This window comes from Patagioenas fasciata, chromosome 1 (genome assembly GCF_037038585.1).
Source record: "Patagioenas fasciata isolate bPatFas1 chromosome 1, bPatFas1.hap1, whole genome shotgun sequence".
Taxonomy (NCBI): domain Eukaryota; kingdom Metazoa; phylum Chordata; class Aves; order Columbiformes; family Columbidae; genus Patagioenas; species Patagioenas fasciata.
In genome coordinates this window covers 184860590-184880180 of record NC_092520.1, presented here as the reverse complement: position 1 = coordinate 184880180, position 19591 = coordinate 184860590, and the positions used below count along the sequence as shown (strand labels likewise).

At 35.1% G+C, this 19591-nt stretch overlaps 1 protein-coding gene across 4 annotated transcripts in view; it reads left to right on the top strand.

Annotated features, from left to right (window-relative positions):
• PNPLA8 (patatin like domain 8, phospholipase A2) overlaps positions 1–19591 on the top strand; it is a 40969-nt gene that overhangs the window by 11059 nt on the left and 10319 nt on the right. For all 4 annotated transcript variants that reach the window (XM_071803284.1, XM_065854396.2, XM_065854413.2 and 1 more), the window contains 3 exons: positions 3067–3238; positions 7366–7423; positions 9591–9785. In XM_071803284.1, the coding sequence (XP_071659385.1) occupies positions 3067–3238; positions 7366–7423; positions 9591–9785 (425 nt within the window). The remainder of the gene's footprint in view (positions 1–3066; positions 3239–7365; positions 7424–9590; positions 9786–19591) is intronic.

The following is a 19591-nucleotide window of genomic DNA, read 5'->3' as shown; positions in this document are numbered from 1 at the left end:
AGTGTAGTTGTAGGTTCTCTAAGCATATTTTTTTCCAGTGCATTTTACTGCAAAGACATCTGAATTGTGTTAGTCTCTTCTACCACCAGTTTTGGGTGTATGTGAGGTTTGCATTAGGATATTGTCCCAAAATATTCCTCTCAAGTTGTTAAGAACAGCACAGGGCTGGTGCCATCTTGTATTCTTCCAGCCTTCAGTGGTTTGCAGATGAGGAGCCTCCTTAAATGAAGCTTGCATGTCTCTGATGATTTTTTTTTTTTTGCCCATAATGTCTTTCCAGTTTTGAAATGCATTTTGAAAACCTTTCTGGTGTAAGAAGTGTATTTCTCAGGAGAACTCATGAATAGATCGAGTCATGACATTATGGAGCTGGAAGCATCCTTAGGAGGTTATCTCATTTCTCAAGGGAGGGATCAGCTGTGTGTGTTTCACTATTGACAATTTTCTAAGATTTCGATTCATGCTAGACCTCTTCAGAAAACCTGTGCTAGTGCTCTGCAGTCTTCACTTTTGGGAAAAAAAATCCAAATGTCTAATGTAGATCTTCCTGTTTCAGTTCAAATGTGTTTCCTCTTGTCCTGGAACATGGATAACATTCATTTTTTTCTTCTTTGTAGCAGCCTTTTCTGCATTTAAAGGCTGTCATCATAGCCTGCTTGCTCAGGCTTTCCTTACAGACTGATTTTCTTGACCTTTGATAATTTTGGGGGACTTTTTTGTGTGGGTTTTTTTTTTTTTTTTTCAATTTTCCACATCTTTTTTGAAGAACATCATTTGGGTCTAGGTATAGCATTTCGTCTGAAGCCTTCCTAATACTGAATAAGGAACAAAAACTTTTGTGTGTCAGGTTATATTCTTGCCTATCTTGTGTCAACTTATCTCTGTGTTCTTAAAGATATGCCTCTTAGCCTCTCTGGTTTTATTTAGGTCTTTTTTTCCCCTAAAGTGTTTGCCATCAAGCTTGAGATGGTGGTTGCAGTGTACGAGTCTGTCATACAGAGCAGGATGTGTTAGAAGCATCGAACATTTTTTCACTGGACCATCTGACAAAGCCTGCACCTTATCTTTGATTTTTTTTTTTTTTTTTACCTTACTCTCCTCTGAGTGTCTTGTTACCATTCAGCGGGTTTCAGCAAAGCCCTTTAGTGTATACTTTCACTCTGATGTTATCCACTGCCACTTTTGTGCTGACACGGACTGCAGTTTTTGATGCTGTTTCTCGGGACATGAAGTGACAGCAAGTTGAACATGAGTGAAGAGTGTGCCCTGGCAGCCAAGACGACCAGCTTTGTCCTGGGTGCATCAAGCACAGCATTGCAGTCGGGTGAGGGAGGTGATTGTCCTGCTCTGCACCTGGAGCACTGTATGCATTTGTGGGCACCACAGTATAGAAAAGATATTGAACTACTGGAAAGTGTCTAGAAGAGCACTACAAAGTCGATGAAAGTTTTGGAGGGGAAGCCCTATGAGGAGCTGCTAGAGTCACTTGATTTGCTCAGCCTGGAGGAAACTGAGGGGCGAACTCGTGGTCTACATCTTCCTCACAAGGGGAGCAGGAAGGGCAGGTGCTGATCTCTTCTCTTTAGCGAGCAGTGACAGAACTCGATGGAATGGCAGGAAGATGTGCCAGGGGAGGTTTAGGTTGGACATTAGGAAAAGGTTCTTCACCCAGAGGTTGGTGGAGCACTGGAACAGGCTCCCCAGGGAGGTGTCACAGCCCCAAGCCTGACAGTGTTCAAGAAGAGACTGAACAATGGCCTGAGACACATGGTGTGAACTGTGGGGTTGTCATATTCAGGGACAGGAGTTGGACTCAATGATCCTTATGGGTCCCTTCAACTCAGGACATTCTATGATTCTGTTAAGTGAAAATGAATTTGCATTTCATGTGAATTTTAGCACTTTGGCTTTGCAACTGTTCACCAAAATAGCAAATCTGTGATATTAAAGAATTGATACTGCAGAGTTAAGAGGAAAACGAAGTACCAGAGGATTTGTGTGACTCAGGAAAACGGTGCTTCTCTGCTGCTAGATGTTTACTCTGTGTTAGATGCCGACATGGGGTGATTTGGAAGTTGAGTAAGCTTCTGTTGATGAAACTTTGTGTCGAGTAGGCCCAGGTTATATTAAGCATGTGTGCTACATTTTGAAAAAATGAGACGATCAACAACTGATACTTGCCTATGGTGACTGGGTTTGTCAGAGCAAAAGCAGCTTAGAAGTCCTGTTTCCTTTAAAGCCATCTGTAACTTTATATTGTTCTTTTTGCATATGTTTTATTCTTATGCTATTTCAATAGTTTACTCCTTTTAAATTGATGTTATTCGAACCTATTTGTGTTCACTTCCAAATGGTAAAAATCATGTGTCCTAATTATTCCTAATGCTTAATTACATGTCCTTGCAACATTGCACAGTTAGATATAAGGATGGTATATGTCCCTTTCCGTTTGTTAAGAATTGTGGTGGTGCATTAACTGTATTTTTACAGTCTTTTTGGTGGTATTCTGCAACCATCCTTTTAGGATACCGTTGTTTGTTCCTACAACAGTAGGTTGTTGGGTTTTTTTAGGCACACACTAGATGGCAGTACGTATGAATGACTAATTTTACATAGCTGCAACCAAATGTATTCCAAACTATTCAAAAGTACCTTCTTTTTATAAAATTTTCCTAGACTTTACCAGATAGCAAGTAATGCTCCAAATATATTTTTAATACCATAGCACAGATTTCTCTTACTCATTTCTCTTTCCAAATAAAGAAGTGGATTTAATTTGTCTTCTACCACATATGTGTTTGCAGGGATGAAATCTGCAGAATGAAATAATGCCATTTGTCAACTCTTCATAGTTCTGTTTTTGAAAATAGACTTTTCCTATCTTGTATACGTCCTTTTAAAACGTAGTTTGTGATCTTTGAACAGGGGTTGAGTGTTATAAATGTCAATTGGTCTTCCCTTTTCAAGATAGATATGCTGCTAACCTATTAACTACATTAAATGGTAATCCATCTTTATACTCTTACTCCAGGCTATATTTTACATTTCAAAATATTTGTTTTTCAGGAGCTATATTAGCTTTTATGTTGGGGTTGTTCCATATCCCTCTGGATGATTGTGAAGAACTGTATCGCAAGTTAGGATCAGATGTTTTTAAGCAGAATGTCATTGTTGGAACAGTCAAAATGGGTTGGAGCCATGCCTTTTATGACAGTGATATCTGGGAAAAAATACTCAAGTAAGTAAAAAAAAGATCAGTTGAAAAATAATTTTTTACTATATAATATCTTAAAGCTTTTGGGTTTTGTCGTTTGTGGTTTGTTTGTTTGTTTTGCTGTCTGGTAAGCAAATTCTTGAAACTAGAAAGGATTAGCATATATTCTCATTCTTTTGAAATAGCTGTTTTCGTGTTTACCAAAACCTTGAAAGCCTTTAATGTAATGATTTCTGTTTCTGGGGAATGAAATAAGCTTTAGTGCACTGATTTCTGATTATATTCCTGTATGTTTGCCAGCTCTGCTTGATCTGACTCATTATAGATCTGCTACAAATTTTACTGGCCACCTGCTGTGCCTTTTTTCTTATTAGGAGACATGGTGAGAAATGAAATAATAGCTGTAGCAGGGATTTTTAATTTTAGCTGCTATATTGAGGGGTTTTGCCCATTGCCCCTTTACTTGAAAAGGTAAATGAACTCTAAGGATTGCAACGAAAGAATATGTGCTGTGTCAAAGTTGCCAATGAAGGGGTAGTTATTTGTATATATATGTATATATGTGTAAATATATATATACAAGTGCATTAATGGATATTTAGGAAAAGTCACTGGAAGAAATTATTAATATTTATTACAAGTTTCTTACTTAGCTTTATTAATCTGTATTTGTATCGATAGTTCCATTTTCAGCAAACCAGTGTCATAGTTTTCCAAGGAGTCTCAGCTGGCAATGCTGCTGAGACAACTGATACAATATTCTCTGAGAGCAAATGGAAAATGGTAAAGAGCTTCTTTGGATAAGTAATTACAAATTCCTTTGGGAAGACGGTTAATGTGTTTTATGGGATTGAAATCATTTCTTCTAAACATTATAGTGGGAATAACTGTGCTGCCTGAGTTCTAAGCATCTCGCTTTGCTGAAGTGGAGAGGGAGGCTTCCAAGCACTTTTTCTCTGTGCTCTTGCATATTTTTATGAATAAACTTATTTATCAAATTAATATAATGAGTTTTTCTTCTCAGATATCTAGAGTTCCTCTTTTTTCAGAAACGAGATTTTCTCTGTTTTCTCTCTTTCTTTCACCTGCCCAACTCAAAGAAGTCTTACGAAAATCAGAATTACCTCATGTGAAATTAAGTTATATATCTTTAGTTAAAGTGCTGTTATTCTTGGTAGCTGTGTGTAACCCATGAGAGGTCAAGCTCTCTACTCCTGTACAGATAACAGAAACCAGGCAATTACTATATCATCCATAGATTAAATTAAAAATTAAACCTACTGATCAGCAAACGAGTTTTTGTTGACCTAATTCTGCAGCGTTGAAGGAAGATGCTATGCCTACACATCATTTTATTGAAAATGAGGGATTCCTGCAGGTTTCCTTGTGGTGTGTGGAAACCTAAACTAAGAAGGGAATTGAAAGGATATATAGCATGTCCTTATGGCAACAAGAACATCAGATCTAGCTTTCAGTCATTGCATGGAAAAACTGCTTTATATTTTGTTTTAAATTTAAAAGCCTTACTTGTGCTGGATGTTGTTTTGTTGTTTAAATGGTAGTATACTTGTCAGCATTGCTCAAAATAGGGGATATCCATTTACAATATACAGTCATGCAAAATATGTTTAGTCCTACCATAATATTGATGATACTATTTTCTGTCAGAAAGTCGTCTTGCTGAAAATAATTAAGCTAATTTTGCATGCATTCATGAGGCATATTACAAATTCAATTTCAGAAAATGACAACTAATTTTTGTTAACTAACTTTTTATTCTAAGTACTGCAGGGAATTGATTTTATGTCTTACATATATGTTTATTTTAACTCTTCTTATGTATTCCTTGAATTTCAGTTTGAGGAGTGGTTTTAATCAGTTACTTATATTACTTTTTTGCACAAAATTATACTTACCATACATGAGTCTATGTGATGCTATATTGAATTGCATTTCTAAGAAGCTGGCTTATAATTCGAAGTTTTCTGGTTGTCAACTGTTATTTACATATACAATTCACTACTTTGTACTGTATTGAGAAACTATTGCAGAAATTTGATGAGCAGGTAGGGCTTTTCACAAGCTAACTGAAATCCCTTACTGGGAATTTGTAATCCTGAGAAGCAGTCAAGCACTGTATAGCGGGGAGGGTAAAAGTTACATGGTCTCTGTTGACAGGAAAATGGATAATGCATTTATTTGTGTTTATAAGTAATAACACTTCAAACTGGTATTTGTTATGCAAATTGAAGTATAAATTGAGAGTGCTTGCCAGTGACTAGACAGGCAGTGTGTTCTGTACCACTTAGTCACCCCAGACATTCTTAACAGATTTTGCAACATTATCAGTGAGATATTCTGTATCCTTATTGAACATGAAATAAAAGTCTCTCCTGTAGGTTTGGTAAAGGTGTCATAGTTCTCTGCTACTTTTGTTGTAGTTAGAGGGGGGTGAAAGTTACAATTTTGCCTTTGAAATAGAATTTTTTGTCCAGACCTTTTGATTGCAACCTGGCTTTAGCCCATTGTGCTTGGCAATATGTTCTTCATAGCATTATTGAAGTAAGCGTTGCAATAATAGTGACTCAAAGCACTCAAAGAGCAACATTTATAGAAGAGACTTGTTTAGGTAGGTCGTATCTAGAGGAGGTAGGTCACTGACAAACAAAGCAGATAAATGGAAAAAATGGATGGCAAATGGAATTATGTGTAAAATAATCAATGAGTGGAAAATGTAAAATGCTTACAGAATTTAAATTAACTTTAACATCAAAAGTGATTTGGTTGCTGTCATGGACAGTTTAATGAAACATCTGTATGCTTGTGGTCGAACAAGATGATTCCGTGTGTGACAGTCAGGATTGAAAATACAGAAAATGTTACACTGGTGTTATATTAATCCATAATACGTTTGCTTTTACAATACTAGTTACAGTCCCAGTTACGCCATTTTAGAGAATGTTTCTGTTCTAAGATTGATAAAAAGTAGCCACTGACCTAAAGGCTACTCATACAAAGAGATTAGGGCTCTTTATCTGTACTTTAAAAAGCAAACGAGTGATAAATTGAGATAGTAAGATAGCTTGAGAATTTCTGTTCTCAAAGAACAAGGAAGTATTCAATAAAATTAAAATTATAACTCTTTCTCTATTAACACAATATGTGTATAAACTGTGGAATTAATTGTGTTGTGACTTTGGTAAAGGTAATTGAACAGTCTGGCTCAACAAAGACATATATATAACAAGTTATTACAGTATTAATGCTAATAAGAAAACTAAAATAAATTTGGAGGTGATATTAAACTTTAGACCCTAACGTCTAAAGTTGCACAGTAGTTGAAGGGATTTTTTTGTACCTACTCTGAAGCATCAGTTCCTGGCTTCATAAGAGAAGAGATGTGAGAGGATAATTCAGTTCAACAGTTCCAGTAATTAAACGGTAGATATTGCTTATGTAGTTTTTTTCATCTTTGCATTCAGGGCTTGGGGGAAAAAGTCTAATACAGAGATATAGGAAAAATCTAATACAGATATTTAGGAAGCAGATGAAAGTGTTGCAAATCAGTACATGTCTTTCATATGTCACCTCTGTCAGTCTTGCCTTTTATTTCTGAATATTCCTACTTCATGGTTCATGGTGCCTTCATCTCCTGTAATAAATGAGTGCAGATGGCATTATTCCCTTCTGGTTGGTGACTGTGAGACTGGAATTAATACTGGAATTAATTGGAAAAAATCCCAACCAAACAAACAAACAAAACAAACAAACAAAAGAACAAACAAAACAAAAAACCCACAGTGCTATTGATATGAGGATTGTGTCAGCAGCAGTGTTCAATGATAGGACTAGAAGCTGTCCCCCTTCCTACTTCCCTCTCAAGAACATGTTCCCAGCCATCCTTTAAGCACAGATGTCCACTAGTGGAACAATAAATTGTTGTGCCTTCAAATACAGTTTAGATTGTGGGCTACTGCCATTGTAGCATTTTGAGCTTCTTTTGTTTTCTGACCTGACTGGATTGATAAAGGTGTTTTTGTGAGTGGAAGCACTACTTCCTACTGTCATGTCTTTTAAATGCAAGGTTCTCAGAAGGATGAGAAGAATGTCTTTTGTTCATACTAAACTGATAGACCATTTTCAATTTGCAGAGAAAAAATGGGCTCAAATCTTATGATTGAAACTGCAAGGAATTCCAAATGTCCGAAGGTAAGTACAGTTGTCTAAGGTAAATATTAATTCCAAAAATACTTTTAAGAGTTATGAGTAAAAGTACTATCCCAAGAAGAGTATTGGATAAACAGCATGAGTGTTGATACAGTCTTCAAGCTTCCATATGAGATAACGCATGCTTTTAAAGGATAAAAATTAATGAGATTCTTAAATTTCTGCAGCAATTACTCCTATTTTAATTAATACTCTGAGTTAGAATATGTTTCAGAGATGTTAAAAGGCTTGTAAACATAGAAATACTTAGGTCCATTTCTTGAAGTTGTGCAAAGTTTGTTCTTTCATATAAGAGCATTCTGGTATCTGGAAAACCTGTCATGTTGGCTGTGATCTGTTATTGTTATTTCTCCTCGCTTTATGTGGATTACCATATTTTCTCCAGTCACATTCAGAGGCCCTGAGATCTCTACTCTTCCTGTATGGTGTAAATGGCACCAGTTAATTGGAGGGTGTTACATACAGCAACAGCACGGGAGTGGAAGATGAGAAAGCATGGGTATTTTATTCTTGGTGAAGGATAGGGTGTGAAGAAAGAAGGGAAATATGATAGTACATATTTCAGAACAATCTGTAATTAACAGGTGTTTTGGTGTCATAGCACTGTATTCAATGCTTTACTGTTAAATGGAAGATATTCACATTTTTCTAAACATAGAAACAAGTTCTTGACTGACTGCGTTCCTAGCCCATGTCTAAAACAAGGACATGAAAAGGCTGGAGTGGTATGTTGCTTTCTGAGAGAGAAGCTATCCTACATTGACTTGAAAGTTATCTTTGAACCGGCATCTTTGGCTTCCTTCCATGTTCTTCAGTAATAAAATGTGAATATAAATAGAGTTGAAACTAGCTATTCCCAGTAATAGCTTTGTAGTGCTGGCAGTGCTGGCACTCTTTACAAGGCACAGCAAAATGGAAATAAAACACACAGTTGTGTGCTCTCTGCTGTTAAATTCATGGTGAGGTGGGTTTTTCCAGAAGGTGCTCATCACTTTATAATTTAGACTGCATCATGAAGTGCAAGTGTATATGGGTATTACCAAAAATAAATTCGAGCATCTATCAGTGTTTAGAAACAAATCTTTCTTTTGACAAGACCAGGAAACTTTTCCTCCATTGAATGATAGAGTACAATCATGCATGTGTGGTGTTTCTGCATTGTCATATAGAACAATAAGAATGGACTTACTGTGAATTAAGTTATTTAGTTTATGTAGCTTTAGAATGGAAATGAATACAGTGATATCACAGCATCAGCTGCTAGTACTGTTGAGTAATGTTTCACAAAAACACCCTACTCTTTGAAATAGTAAACAAAATAGAATCGAACACCCACTTGTCTGCTGAAGAGTATTGTTCTGAACAGTGCCAGCCAGGCTGGGTGCATAATCACTGAAAGGTCTTGCACATTCTAACACTCACTCATAACTATAAGTACTCTCACCTTGTGTGATTATATCTGTAAGATGTAATTTTTTTTTTTTTTTTCTTCCAGTCATACGTTTTGTTTTATGGAAATACCATTTTGGCTTTTCACTTAGATTTACATATATGACTTTTTCTTAATGGCATTTCAATGTCTTTACAAAAGAACCTTGAAAGACTTATGTTTGATTCTTTTGCTTTGTTCTTTCTTTGGGAGATATACTTCCTCCAATCCTTTAACTCACATTGCAACATTAAGTAATCATTTTCTTGGAGAAAGAATTTGGTTGACTTTTCCAATGTCATTGACATTAAGTGCATTGTTGCATTGCTGGTTACAGACTTTTGCGAACAAATTACTCTTCATAAAGACGAAACATTTTAAAATCATCTATATGACACTAGCTTTTTGTTTAAATATCAATAGATAGATATTAGTAGAAACAGAATAACCAGTGGAAACAAAGAATCTCAGGTTAAAAATAGCATTTACTTTAGGAAGTTTGGTTGGATGTGGTCTTTTTGGGGTTTTGTTTTGGTGTTGTTTTTTTACTTTTGCTTTCTAAAATTTAGATAGGCATTATGAAAAAGTAAATAAATAATAAACCAAGTAGGATTCCAGAGATGCATTTAATATATAAATTGAATTTAATATTGTGGGAAGTTGTTCTTCTTATTATCATCATCGTATATATGACTACTTTTGTTCCTCTTAACTCACTAGGTAGCTGCAGTAAGCACCATTGTAAGCAGAGGAACACCACTGAAAGCATTTGTTTTTAGAAACTACAATCATTTTCCTGGTGTTAAGTCTCATTATATTGGAGGCTGTCAGTATAAACTGTGGCAGGCCATTAGAGCATCATCTGCTGCACCAGGTTACTTTCAGGAATATGTTTTGGGCAACGATCTTCATCAGGTAAGTTGAAATCTTCTCCTTTAGTAAATATTTTCCAATATTATACTTGAGGAAAAAAAACCTGTCTGAATTTCTGAATTAGAACTAAGCAAATAAGTTGGTAGCAGAAGGGAAGTCTAGTATGGATAGGGGTAAGAAAGGAAAGATTTTTCTTATATAGTACTTAAGAACTAGAAGGGGTATAGGCTTAAAAAAAAAAAAATGTAGTCTTCTCAGTACAAACTTCAGCTCTTCAACTCTTCCTTTCTTCTCTGCCTGGAAAGAAACCTTATACGAGTGGTAAATTACTTCTGACTTCCTGCTTACAGCTGGTATTTCATTGAGCATTATTTTACTAAACAGATGGTATGACTTAAAATCTAACAACACTGTTAAGTGTGGAAAATATCAAGTTATGCACTTCAGTGTTGCTTTTGTTAGTGCATAATTTCAGTTTATGGTCTACTTTTAATTCTTTCCATTGATAGCAGATTAAACTGAACCCTGGTTCTGAGCTAGTAAAAAGAATAAGAGATGCCACAGCAGTAAGGTTAAACTTGGAGGACAACTGCAGAAGAAATTCCCTTGAGGATAAAGCAGTGTCTCCTGTCAACAGTGTGTGCTGTTTAATTGTGTTACAGCTTCTGTTGGTGACTCTGACTAGTAAAGAGCAAGGTAAATTAATTTCCTTAGTAGTTTTTTAACCATTATGTTCTTGTTCTTCAATTCCCCTTTATTTTTCTGCAGTTCTCTGAGTTTTAAAAGAATCCTTTTTACAGTACATATTAATTTAAAACTATTAATATTTATTTTTAAAAGGATCTGTGGTAGAAAGGGCTGCGAAGGGTGACTGAACCCTTCAACAAAGACAGTGTAGAGTTCTATCACTTAAATGTAAATAAAGCATCTATTACATTTCCATCATATTAATTCATATGATGACATTAGTCTTAACAACTAGAAAGCAATAATAATGTATTTTGAGTAATAAATGAACTCGGATCACATACAGAATTTCTCATGGTGTCCATTTAAAGGCTGTGTAATCTCATTAGCATTGTAATGTGCATAAGTAATACTAAAGTTTAAAGACTAACAGATAAATAAGGACTATAACATGAAATAGTGAAAAATTCATTAGATGAAGAAATAATAAATAGAAGCATTGATACAGAGAAACAGCTATAATTTAATCTGAAAAAACAGCATACTTCCATATTTTGAATTAGCATTTATAAGCATATGGAATAATTATATTCAGCTATATATAAGCTGGAGGTTGAAGGAGAAGGGTTCCCCTGAAGGGCAGGATGGTGCTCCTACATCAGTCAGATTCTGAGATCTTCCATTCTTTCTGTTTCCACTTTTTTCTTTTTATGATCTTTGTTGTGGTTATTTGTTTGTTTGTTTTTTCCTCTCTATCCCCCAATTGCCCCAATATGATACATCTTGTTATCCCCAAAGCAGTTTAATCAAATACTACATGAAATAAGCAAATAAGTTTTGTTGGTTTTTTTTTTTTTTTTTAAGCTAAAAATGGAGTAACACATCAGACATTCCAAGCCTAAGCACTGCTTGAAATCCTGAAACATGGTCATTTTCCATCTGGCCAAGCAAAACTGGAAAGGGAGCTGTTTTAGCCTTTGGAGCTGTTCCAGGCTGCTCCTTAGCTTCTTGAATGGGTCAGTGTTAAGCTATGTGAAGCACTTTACTTGCTCTTCTCACCTTTCCACCCCCTCTTTCCTTGAATTGAGAGTACATCTAAGTCTGTCTGTGCTTCTGTATGAAGAATAGCTAAACAAACAACATGATTTTTAACTTCTGTGCAGTGCTTAGAAAATTATTTGTCTTAACATAGTTTCAGAATTGCCAGGCTCCTGTGAAATGCAGTAAGGTGGATATTCATTTTGTCTATATTCACTTTTAAGTCCGATTTACCAGGCTAGAGAATGTATAATTGGTAATAGGGTTTAGATCCAGTATTCTGAGACACAGAGAGCTAGAACGAAGTCTAGTTCATTTTTCCTTACTCTAAACTCTTTGGACCAAGCTGTTCCATATGATCTTACCAACACTGTTTTTCAAACTTGTTGTTCTTTTCTATTTGACGTATTTTAATTACTAGAAAGCAAGGGCTTAGGATGTGATTCACCTTTGTAAGCCATAAAAAACTAAATATGTTTTCAGAACTAAAACTATTTATTGTAGTAGAACTAGATGCTAAATTTTCTGAGTTAAAATTTCCTATCATCTGAAAAATCTCTTTTCTACCCAGGCATGATATGTAAACACTTTTAGAGTCCAAAGGTTGTCACCTTTCATGTCTTTCATGGTTCTGTGCTTTTTTTTCTCCAGATAATTATCTATTTTTTGTAGAATGTGCTTGGTTTGGTTATTTTTATGGACAGCTGGCTAGCAAGGTGCTACATGGCAAATGCTACATAACTGTCTTCATGAAAATTTCTATCTCATAATATAAATCCTGCACTGCACATTCAAGCTACCTTGAATTACAGAGTCACAGACTGGCTGGGGTTGGAAGGGACCTCTGGAGATCATCTAGTCCAACTCACCTGCTAAAGCAGGTTCACATAGAGCAGATCACACAGAAATGTGTCCAGGCGGTTCTTGAATGTCTCCAGAGAAGGAGACTCCACAGCCTCCCTGGGCAGCCTGTTCCAGTGCTCTGGCACCCTCAATGTAAAGAAGCTTCTCCTCATATTCAGATGAACCTCCTGTGCTTCAGTCTGTGCCTGTTGCTCCGCATCCTGTTGCTGGGCACCATTTACCTTCTTTTAACCCTGGGGTAAGAGCCTCTATGCACGTAGTAGAGTGTTACCCTTGTGTTATTGGGTATAATGGAAAATGAAGGTAATCAAGAGCTTTATCTCTATTAAAGCATCCAAGATGAACTGAAAATAATATGTATGCATACATAAGTTTTTAAATAAATAGAACCCTAAATGCAGTCCCATTCCTGTTTAAAATAGCTTTGAGATTATTTTTAAGCTATGTTAATAATTCTTACTCCTTAGTTATATAGCTCATATCATAAATATGAGATGGTAGATTTTTGTTAAGCATCTTTATCCTAAAAATGTGCATTGCAACTGTCATGTTAAGTTCCTCAGTGAGGTCATGTATGATAATAATATTTGTAGTTTATGTGGAAATACTTGCTCTTTTCTGTCTTATCAGTTAGAGCTGCTTTTGAACTACAGAAATAAATGGAGCATAACATTGTTAGACATTCTCAGTAATACCATGATATTTGTAAAGTGCATCAGCACAGTATGCATTAATTGTAAATAATAATTTATGCCAAAGGCTTCAGTATTGTAGTACAGAGGCAGAAAGATTATGATCTTATGAGGATTTTTTAATAGATTGGAAACTTCTATTAATTAATCAGTGTAATCTCTTTTTTGAACACAAACCATGCTCATTTCTTATTAATTTATACATAATTGGCTTCTGCAGTGTTGATATTTCTAAATAATTCAAAGAATAGAGACGACTGAAATGTGAAAAATTATTGTAAAATGTTTGTGAAAATTCAGAATAGTAAATATTATTAGATTTGTTTCCTGGATTTGAAATTTGGGACTCTAAATGATTCTATGTGGAGACCAGGTTTTGTATTGGCTTGTTGGTCAGTTGTACATTTAATTCTGAATGAAAAGCACTCTGGCAGTTGATCTGACTTAGGACTTTTCAAATGTGTGAAAATACTTATTTGATAATGGAAACTTTGTGGATTTCATGGTCAGCCTACGTGTTCTTGTGTTATCTAGCTTTTGTTGAAATTGGAGTCCTTCCCCAAACTGTATGGAGTAGCTGAGAGTTATATAGAGTTCGATTAATTTGTAAGGATTTAATGGATGGCTCTAGACATATATGCTTGAATCATGCCTGAACTGAACTGTAGCTGTGTGCTTTTCCCTCACTTTTCCATAATAGGTGTATATATATATTTATATATATATATTTATATACGCCTGCATGATTGTGTACACACATGCAAGCCCCCTTTCTGGGAACATTCCAGTCTGACTTCCTGTAAATGTTTGAGGGGATTGTAAAGTTTATTAATTTATTAATCAGGTAATTATTTTTACAGTTCTTCTGATGCAATTGTTTAGAAAAGGATTTCCAGGTGCCTGAACGCTTATTCTTATTTGTGCTGCAGATAAGCTGATGCCAGGTTTGTTAAATTTCCACAAAAAGTAAGCTGTTCAAAACCAAATAGCAATATTTACATTCAGGTCAATCATGCCTTGCTATCTGGTTCCACGCTGTCAAGTAGGAAAAAACAGTGCAGCTGTTGGTAGATGAAGGGAGGAGGATTAATATTCTTTGTGGTTCAAAAGAGGAACACATTAACATTCAAAGGGATTTAATCCCCGTAACATGCTTCTCTAGGAACTGTGCAAATCAAGAGAGACTAAGTCATGATGTTATAATACAGAAGCTGTATTGCCACAAATGTCAGCTTTTTTAGATTAAAATCTGTTTATGAACCACTGAAGGTCTCTTAACATCTCCCCAGTCCTGTTACAAGCAGTGTTTTGGTTTATGATTAATATTATTATTATTATTATTATTATTATTATTATTATTATTATTATTATTATTATTATTATTATTATTTTCCTACTTCCCATGGAGGGGTGTTGTTTCTTGTAGATTCCTCTTTTTTTCTGCAGTGTGAAAGGTATTTGGGGTACTCAATGTCACTTCAGTTGGCAGTACAGTATGCTGAGAAAATTGCCAGTTAATTAAAAGAGCAATTTAAGATTTAACAAAATCATTATGCACACTTCATTTACTAGGTTTTACAGTAAAAACTAAGTTTGTCCCACAGGATTAATTAAAAGGGCAGCAGGGTTTGTGTGTGTGTGGTGGTGGTGAGTTTAACAAAGCTACAGATTATTCTCAAAATAAAACATGCTTAATTTAATACTAAGGACTTGATCACCTTTTTCATGATAGCTTCTCATGATTTAAGTGCTGCATTACAATTTCATTTATTAAAGTGCTTGTGTTGACTTATAGTAGTGTTCAAATAATCATATTTTCTTTGAGCAAGATCAGATACTAAAGTGGTTAAATTGTCAGCTAATCTGTTAGTGGAGTTATAATGAGGGTGTAATAGGATGTGTAGTGAGAATACAACCTAGAAATAAAAAAATACATGCAGTACAATAATATGATGATGTAACTAAAATTTCAAGTCTCACCTTCATTAAAAAAGATGATACACAGTTTCTTTATATTTTTCAAACCTTTCCTTTTATTAGGTAGTAAATCTGTAAAGCCATTTCATCTTTGTAGCTTGTTACAGGAGAGGCCTTCAAAAGTGATTTGCTTAGTGGATCCTACCCTAATTGGTTTTACATGGTAGCTTTTAAAATTAGATTCAAGGGTGCTTCCCAGGCTCTAAGAAGACATAGAATATAGGTCACATTGAAGTTCTTTTCATTCTTAGGATATGCCACAGTGATCAGTATGCACCAGAGCTTATACAGACTGTGGTTTAATAGGTGTATCTTGTTCTCACAATGATAGAAACAAATATTTCTTTGTTTCTGTGTCTGCTTGTTGCCGTACACATTTTCCTACAGCCTTGGAGACAGTGTTTCCTCCTGTTTAAGGAGAGGGCATTTACTGAAATGTGTTAGCTACATGGATATGTGCATTTCTTTTTCTCTTATGGATTCTAGAGGTTTGGTTAGTGGCTCTTAAGGTGGGGATGCAGTTCACCAGCCTTTGTGAAGTAGCTGTGCTTACCACACCAGTAGTATTTTTGCAGGGCAGACTGCCTGCAAAATTCTCTGCTGGGACTTGCTAAGTGAGGTGTTATTGGAAGATCTGTTTAATGAAATGAAATTGAGTATATTTTGTTCAGGCATTTAACTTGGATACATTATAATTTTTATCTTCAATGATTCAGAGTGATGCTTAGCTAATGTAATTTTCAGAGTGCTTATTTTAAAAAAATTTAAAAACTCCCTCACTCTCAAATGAACTGTATTACATTTAACTATTATTTTTGCTTAGCCTTCTGAGTCCATATACCTTTAATGACATTGTTTACCAACTAATATCTTCTATAAAACAAATCTTGTAAAATCAGAGGAGGCTGCATATAGTGAAAAATGAAGAGTTAAGTCAATTCAGTGTTCTCTGTACAGAAAGCCTAGGCTGCTGATCTCAACTTACGGTGTTACCAACCACCATTTCTTAGATAAAAAAATTACTGTCAGTTCTTGATAGCTTGTAATTTTTATTTTCCCAGGCTTTATATCTGTCTAATACTGACTTGAATGGGGCCATGTTCCATATGAAAAAGCCTTGTGATACCTATTGCAAATAAAAGCCTAAGAATGTAGTGGGACTAATGCTATACTGTTACCTCTTCCCTTAAGGAAAGCTTGTTTATGATATATAGTGGTCTGGTGTTTAATGCAAAGAATCACTTCATGCTTTGTCAGCCACCATCCAGTCTCTAATTTGCCTTCTGTATTGTAGTTTAGGAAACTGCCCTCTTCTTGTAGTGGATATACATCTGAGTACTGTGATGCGAATAATTTTCACCATTTATATAAAATATGCATAAAGTCAAATAGTTCAATACCCAATACATTCCTATTAGTCAAATAGGGCATAATGTCTAAGCCCTATTTCCTGTACTGAGCTTCTCTTCCAATACAAGGATTAATCTGTAGTATTAGTTTTGTGAATTACAAATCAGTTGGCAATCTCTTAAAATATTCTTTACTTTGCAATGTTTCTTTTACCTGTGGTATATTACACTGCTGGTTTTAGTAGCGGATATATTTTAGATTTTTGGCTACAGAACTTAGAATTATTTCAGTTGGCATTTCCTTGGGGAGGGGAGGGGGAGAAGAGAGATAAGGGAGCACAGAATGAAACAGTTTCCCTCAGGTCAAATTCAGTCCTTTGCCATGGTTGCCAACTACATCATAGTCTGTAGTTTGTAAACATGTAAAGCTGTCTTTGCTTTTGCTACCCTTGTAGAAGGTTATTTCAACAAGATTTTTCTTCATTTTTCTCATGGTCACAAAATTTCTCATTTTTACTCTTAAGTCTGTTCCTACCTAATGGATACAAATTCTTCTTGTGCTAGTACTGTTCTCAAGTTTAACTTTTCTCATAGTACTTACCTTTCTGATGTGTGTATAGAAAGCACTCATATCCTTTTTTGTTTTATCAGTCTAAATGTGCCACTCTGTCTCAGTCTTGCAGAACAGGCTTAATGTTCTCTTCATCATCCTAGTGGTCCTTCATTGCACCTGCTGATGTTTGAGTAATCTTTCTTTAAACTATTCAGTGTATTTGGGCATGACCCAAGGCAAACTGTGCAAGTTGGATTAGCCAGTTCTTTCTCCACTGTAGTGTCTTTCATCACATCCAGTGGTCTGGAATGCAAGGTACTCTGTAAATCCAGATTTTCTTCATCAAAAATTTTCTGTTTCAATTTTTATCTGTCTTTGATAAACCCATCTTGTATTTTGCCATCCAGGCATGTCCTACTTAATTTAGAGGACTCATGAATGAAATTTTTCCTTCAGTTCTTTCTCTGCTTTTCCCTGTCCCCCACTGTGAATACAAAGACTAGGTAGTTCATATACAAATGCTGAACTCTTCACATGAATTACCTCCTATAATTAGTTCACTTTATTTCCTAAATTTTGTCCATTTTAAGATCAAATCCTTTTGTTATGAACCTGCTTTGTTTCAGTTGCAATGAGATGAACTCTAATGTTTGAGTCAACAAATAAAGAATAAAACTCTATTAATAAATTTAAATAGCTTACATAGTTTTATAAAACAGGGGTTTATGGGACATCCAATTTCAGTTTGAAATTACAATATGAAAGATAAGAAATTCATGGAGTGTGTGTAATATGTTTACTTTTAGAAGTTGTCTGTAGAGTTAGCTTACAGCATTCTGATTATTGTACAGTTTTAAACAGAGGAATGACCAGCAGGTTTTGAGTAGCATTTATCAATGATATATCTAATAATATGGGTCACCTGGATTCCCTATGGGTCATTACTGGTTGTTTTATTCTTCATATTTTTTCTCAAAGCATTTTGAATTTCCTGTCATTTTACTATTCCTTAGTAAACTGACAGCTAAAAGTGTAGAACAATTAGTTGGCAAAACTAATATGAGAAAATAATATTAATAACAAGTTATTGATGTAAAACTATGTTGAGTCTTAAGAATATTTACATTGTTAGCTAGGGAAATGAAATTTAAAGAATTTTGAAATGTTGAAATTCTAACATGGTCAGCTTCCACAAGGTTTGGGTTATCCCTGGATCTGGGATTTCTTGCTCACTTGTGGAGATTTTATAGTAATGTGATTTTGTGTAACTATAAGGGCTTTCACCTTATTCTGATAAATTCCTTCAAAGCAAATAGAGTTTTTATATGCTTCTTAAGTTAAATGTTGTCAGAAAGGACAAACCTTCCAGACTTGAGCCCCCTAGTGTCATCTCAATCCATAAGATTTTTATTTAGATCCATGAGATTTTTTTAGATGCTTTTTTTCTTCGTTTGTTGGGTTTTTTTGGTGTATTCTTGAACCGTGCCTGTGCTTCGCAAATATCGTGTGGCAGAGGTGTCAAACTTATTTTCACCGGGGGCCACATCAGCCTTGCAGTTGTCTTCAGAGGGCCAAATGCAGTTTTAGGGCTGTATAAATGTAGCTCCCCAGTGAAAATCAGTTTGACAGCCGTGTCCTCAGCTCTGTGTTTAGGGCTGGTATAGATTCAAGCACAGGCCATTTTTTTCTCTTAAGTTGCACACTATGATCCTCTCTTGTAATATTACAGGCAATTCATCAGTTGGGAACCACAGTTAAAATATTATTTTGGTCATGTGTCCCATTGTTCTTTGCAGAATTCATGTAATTAAATCTGCAGTGTGCAGCTTGTGCTTCAATGACAATAGATTTTATTGCTCAGTAATTCGTTCTTCATGATGCCTGCTAATATTTACCAAATCTTCATCAGAACAGTGTAAGAGTACATTTTCTGTATCTGACATAAAGCCGTGAATTCAGTAGTGTCTTCAGAGCAGCTGGTCATTTTCAGTGAATTAGTGACTCACTGCGATGAGTTAATAATTTAAGATAATCACCTAGCAATCTACCTCAGCCAACCATTCATTCTAAATAAATATCAAGAGCAAACATGTCTGATGTGGGGTAAAATATATTATTAAATTATTAGCTTAAAATAGCAATAATATTGATAGTTCTCAGAAGCATTAAGCATAAAATTTGTGTGTATGCAAACAGTCTGTTACAGTGGTGCTAATTTTAGAAAATTATAAGTACTGTACAGGATAAAAGGAAGCTTTTCAATAAACTCTCAAAGTTTATTAGATTTTTTAAAATTTATTTCATGTTTTCTCAGAATAACGTGTTCTGTTTTCACAACTGGTGTATTAGAAGTACAAATGCAGCTAATATACCTCCTGACTTTTTTTTAAAAACTGTCAAGGACAGCAGTAATGGAAATTTTAATATTGATGTCATTCAGTAATATAAATACAGATGCATTTAATTTTCATTCTCTGTACAAACATTTTCTAAAGAATGTTTCCATTAACCATTTCAAGGGGAATCCCTTTTTCAGTGCACACTTGAGCAGTTACTTTCATACTTCTGCAGTGTTTGTTTTTCTAGTGTCTGAAGGGAAATCATAATTTTGAGATAGCTTTGCAAAGTAATGAGCAGAACACATTTCTTTGAGGAATTTAAAGGAGTATCTCTGCCTTAAGTAACAGA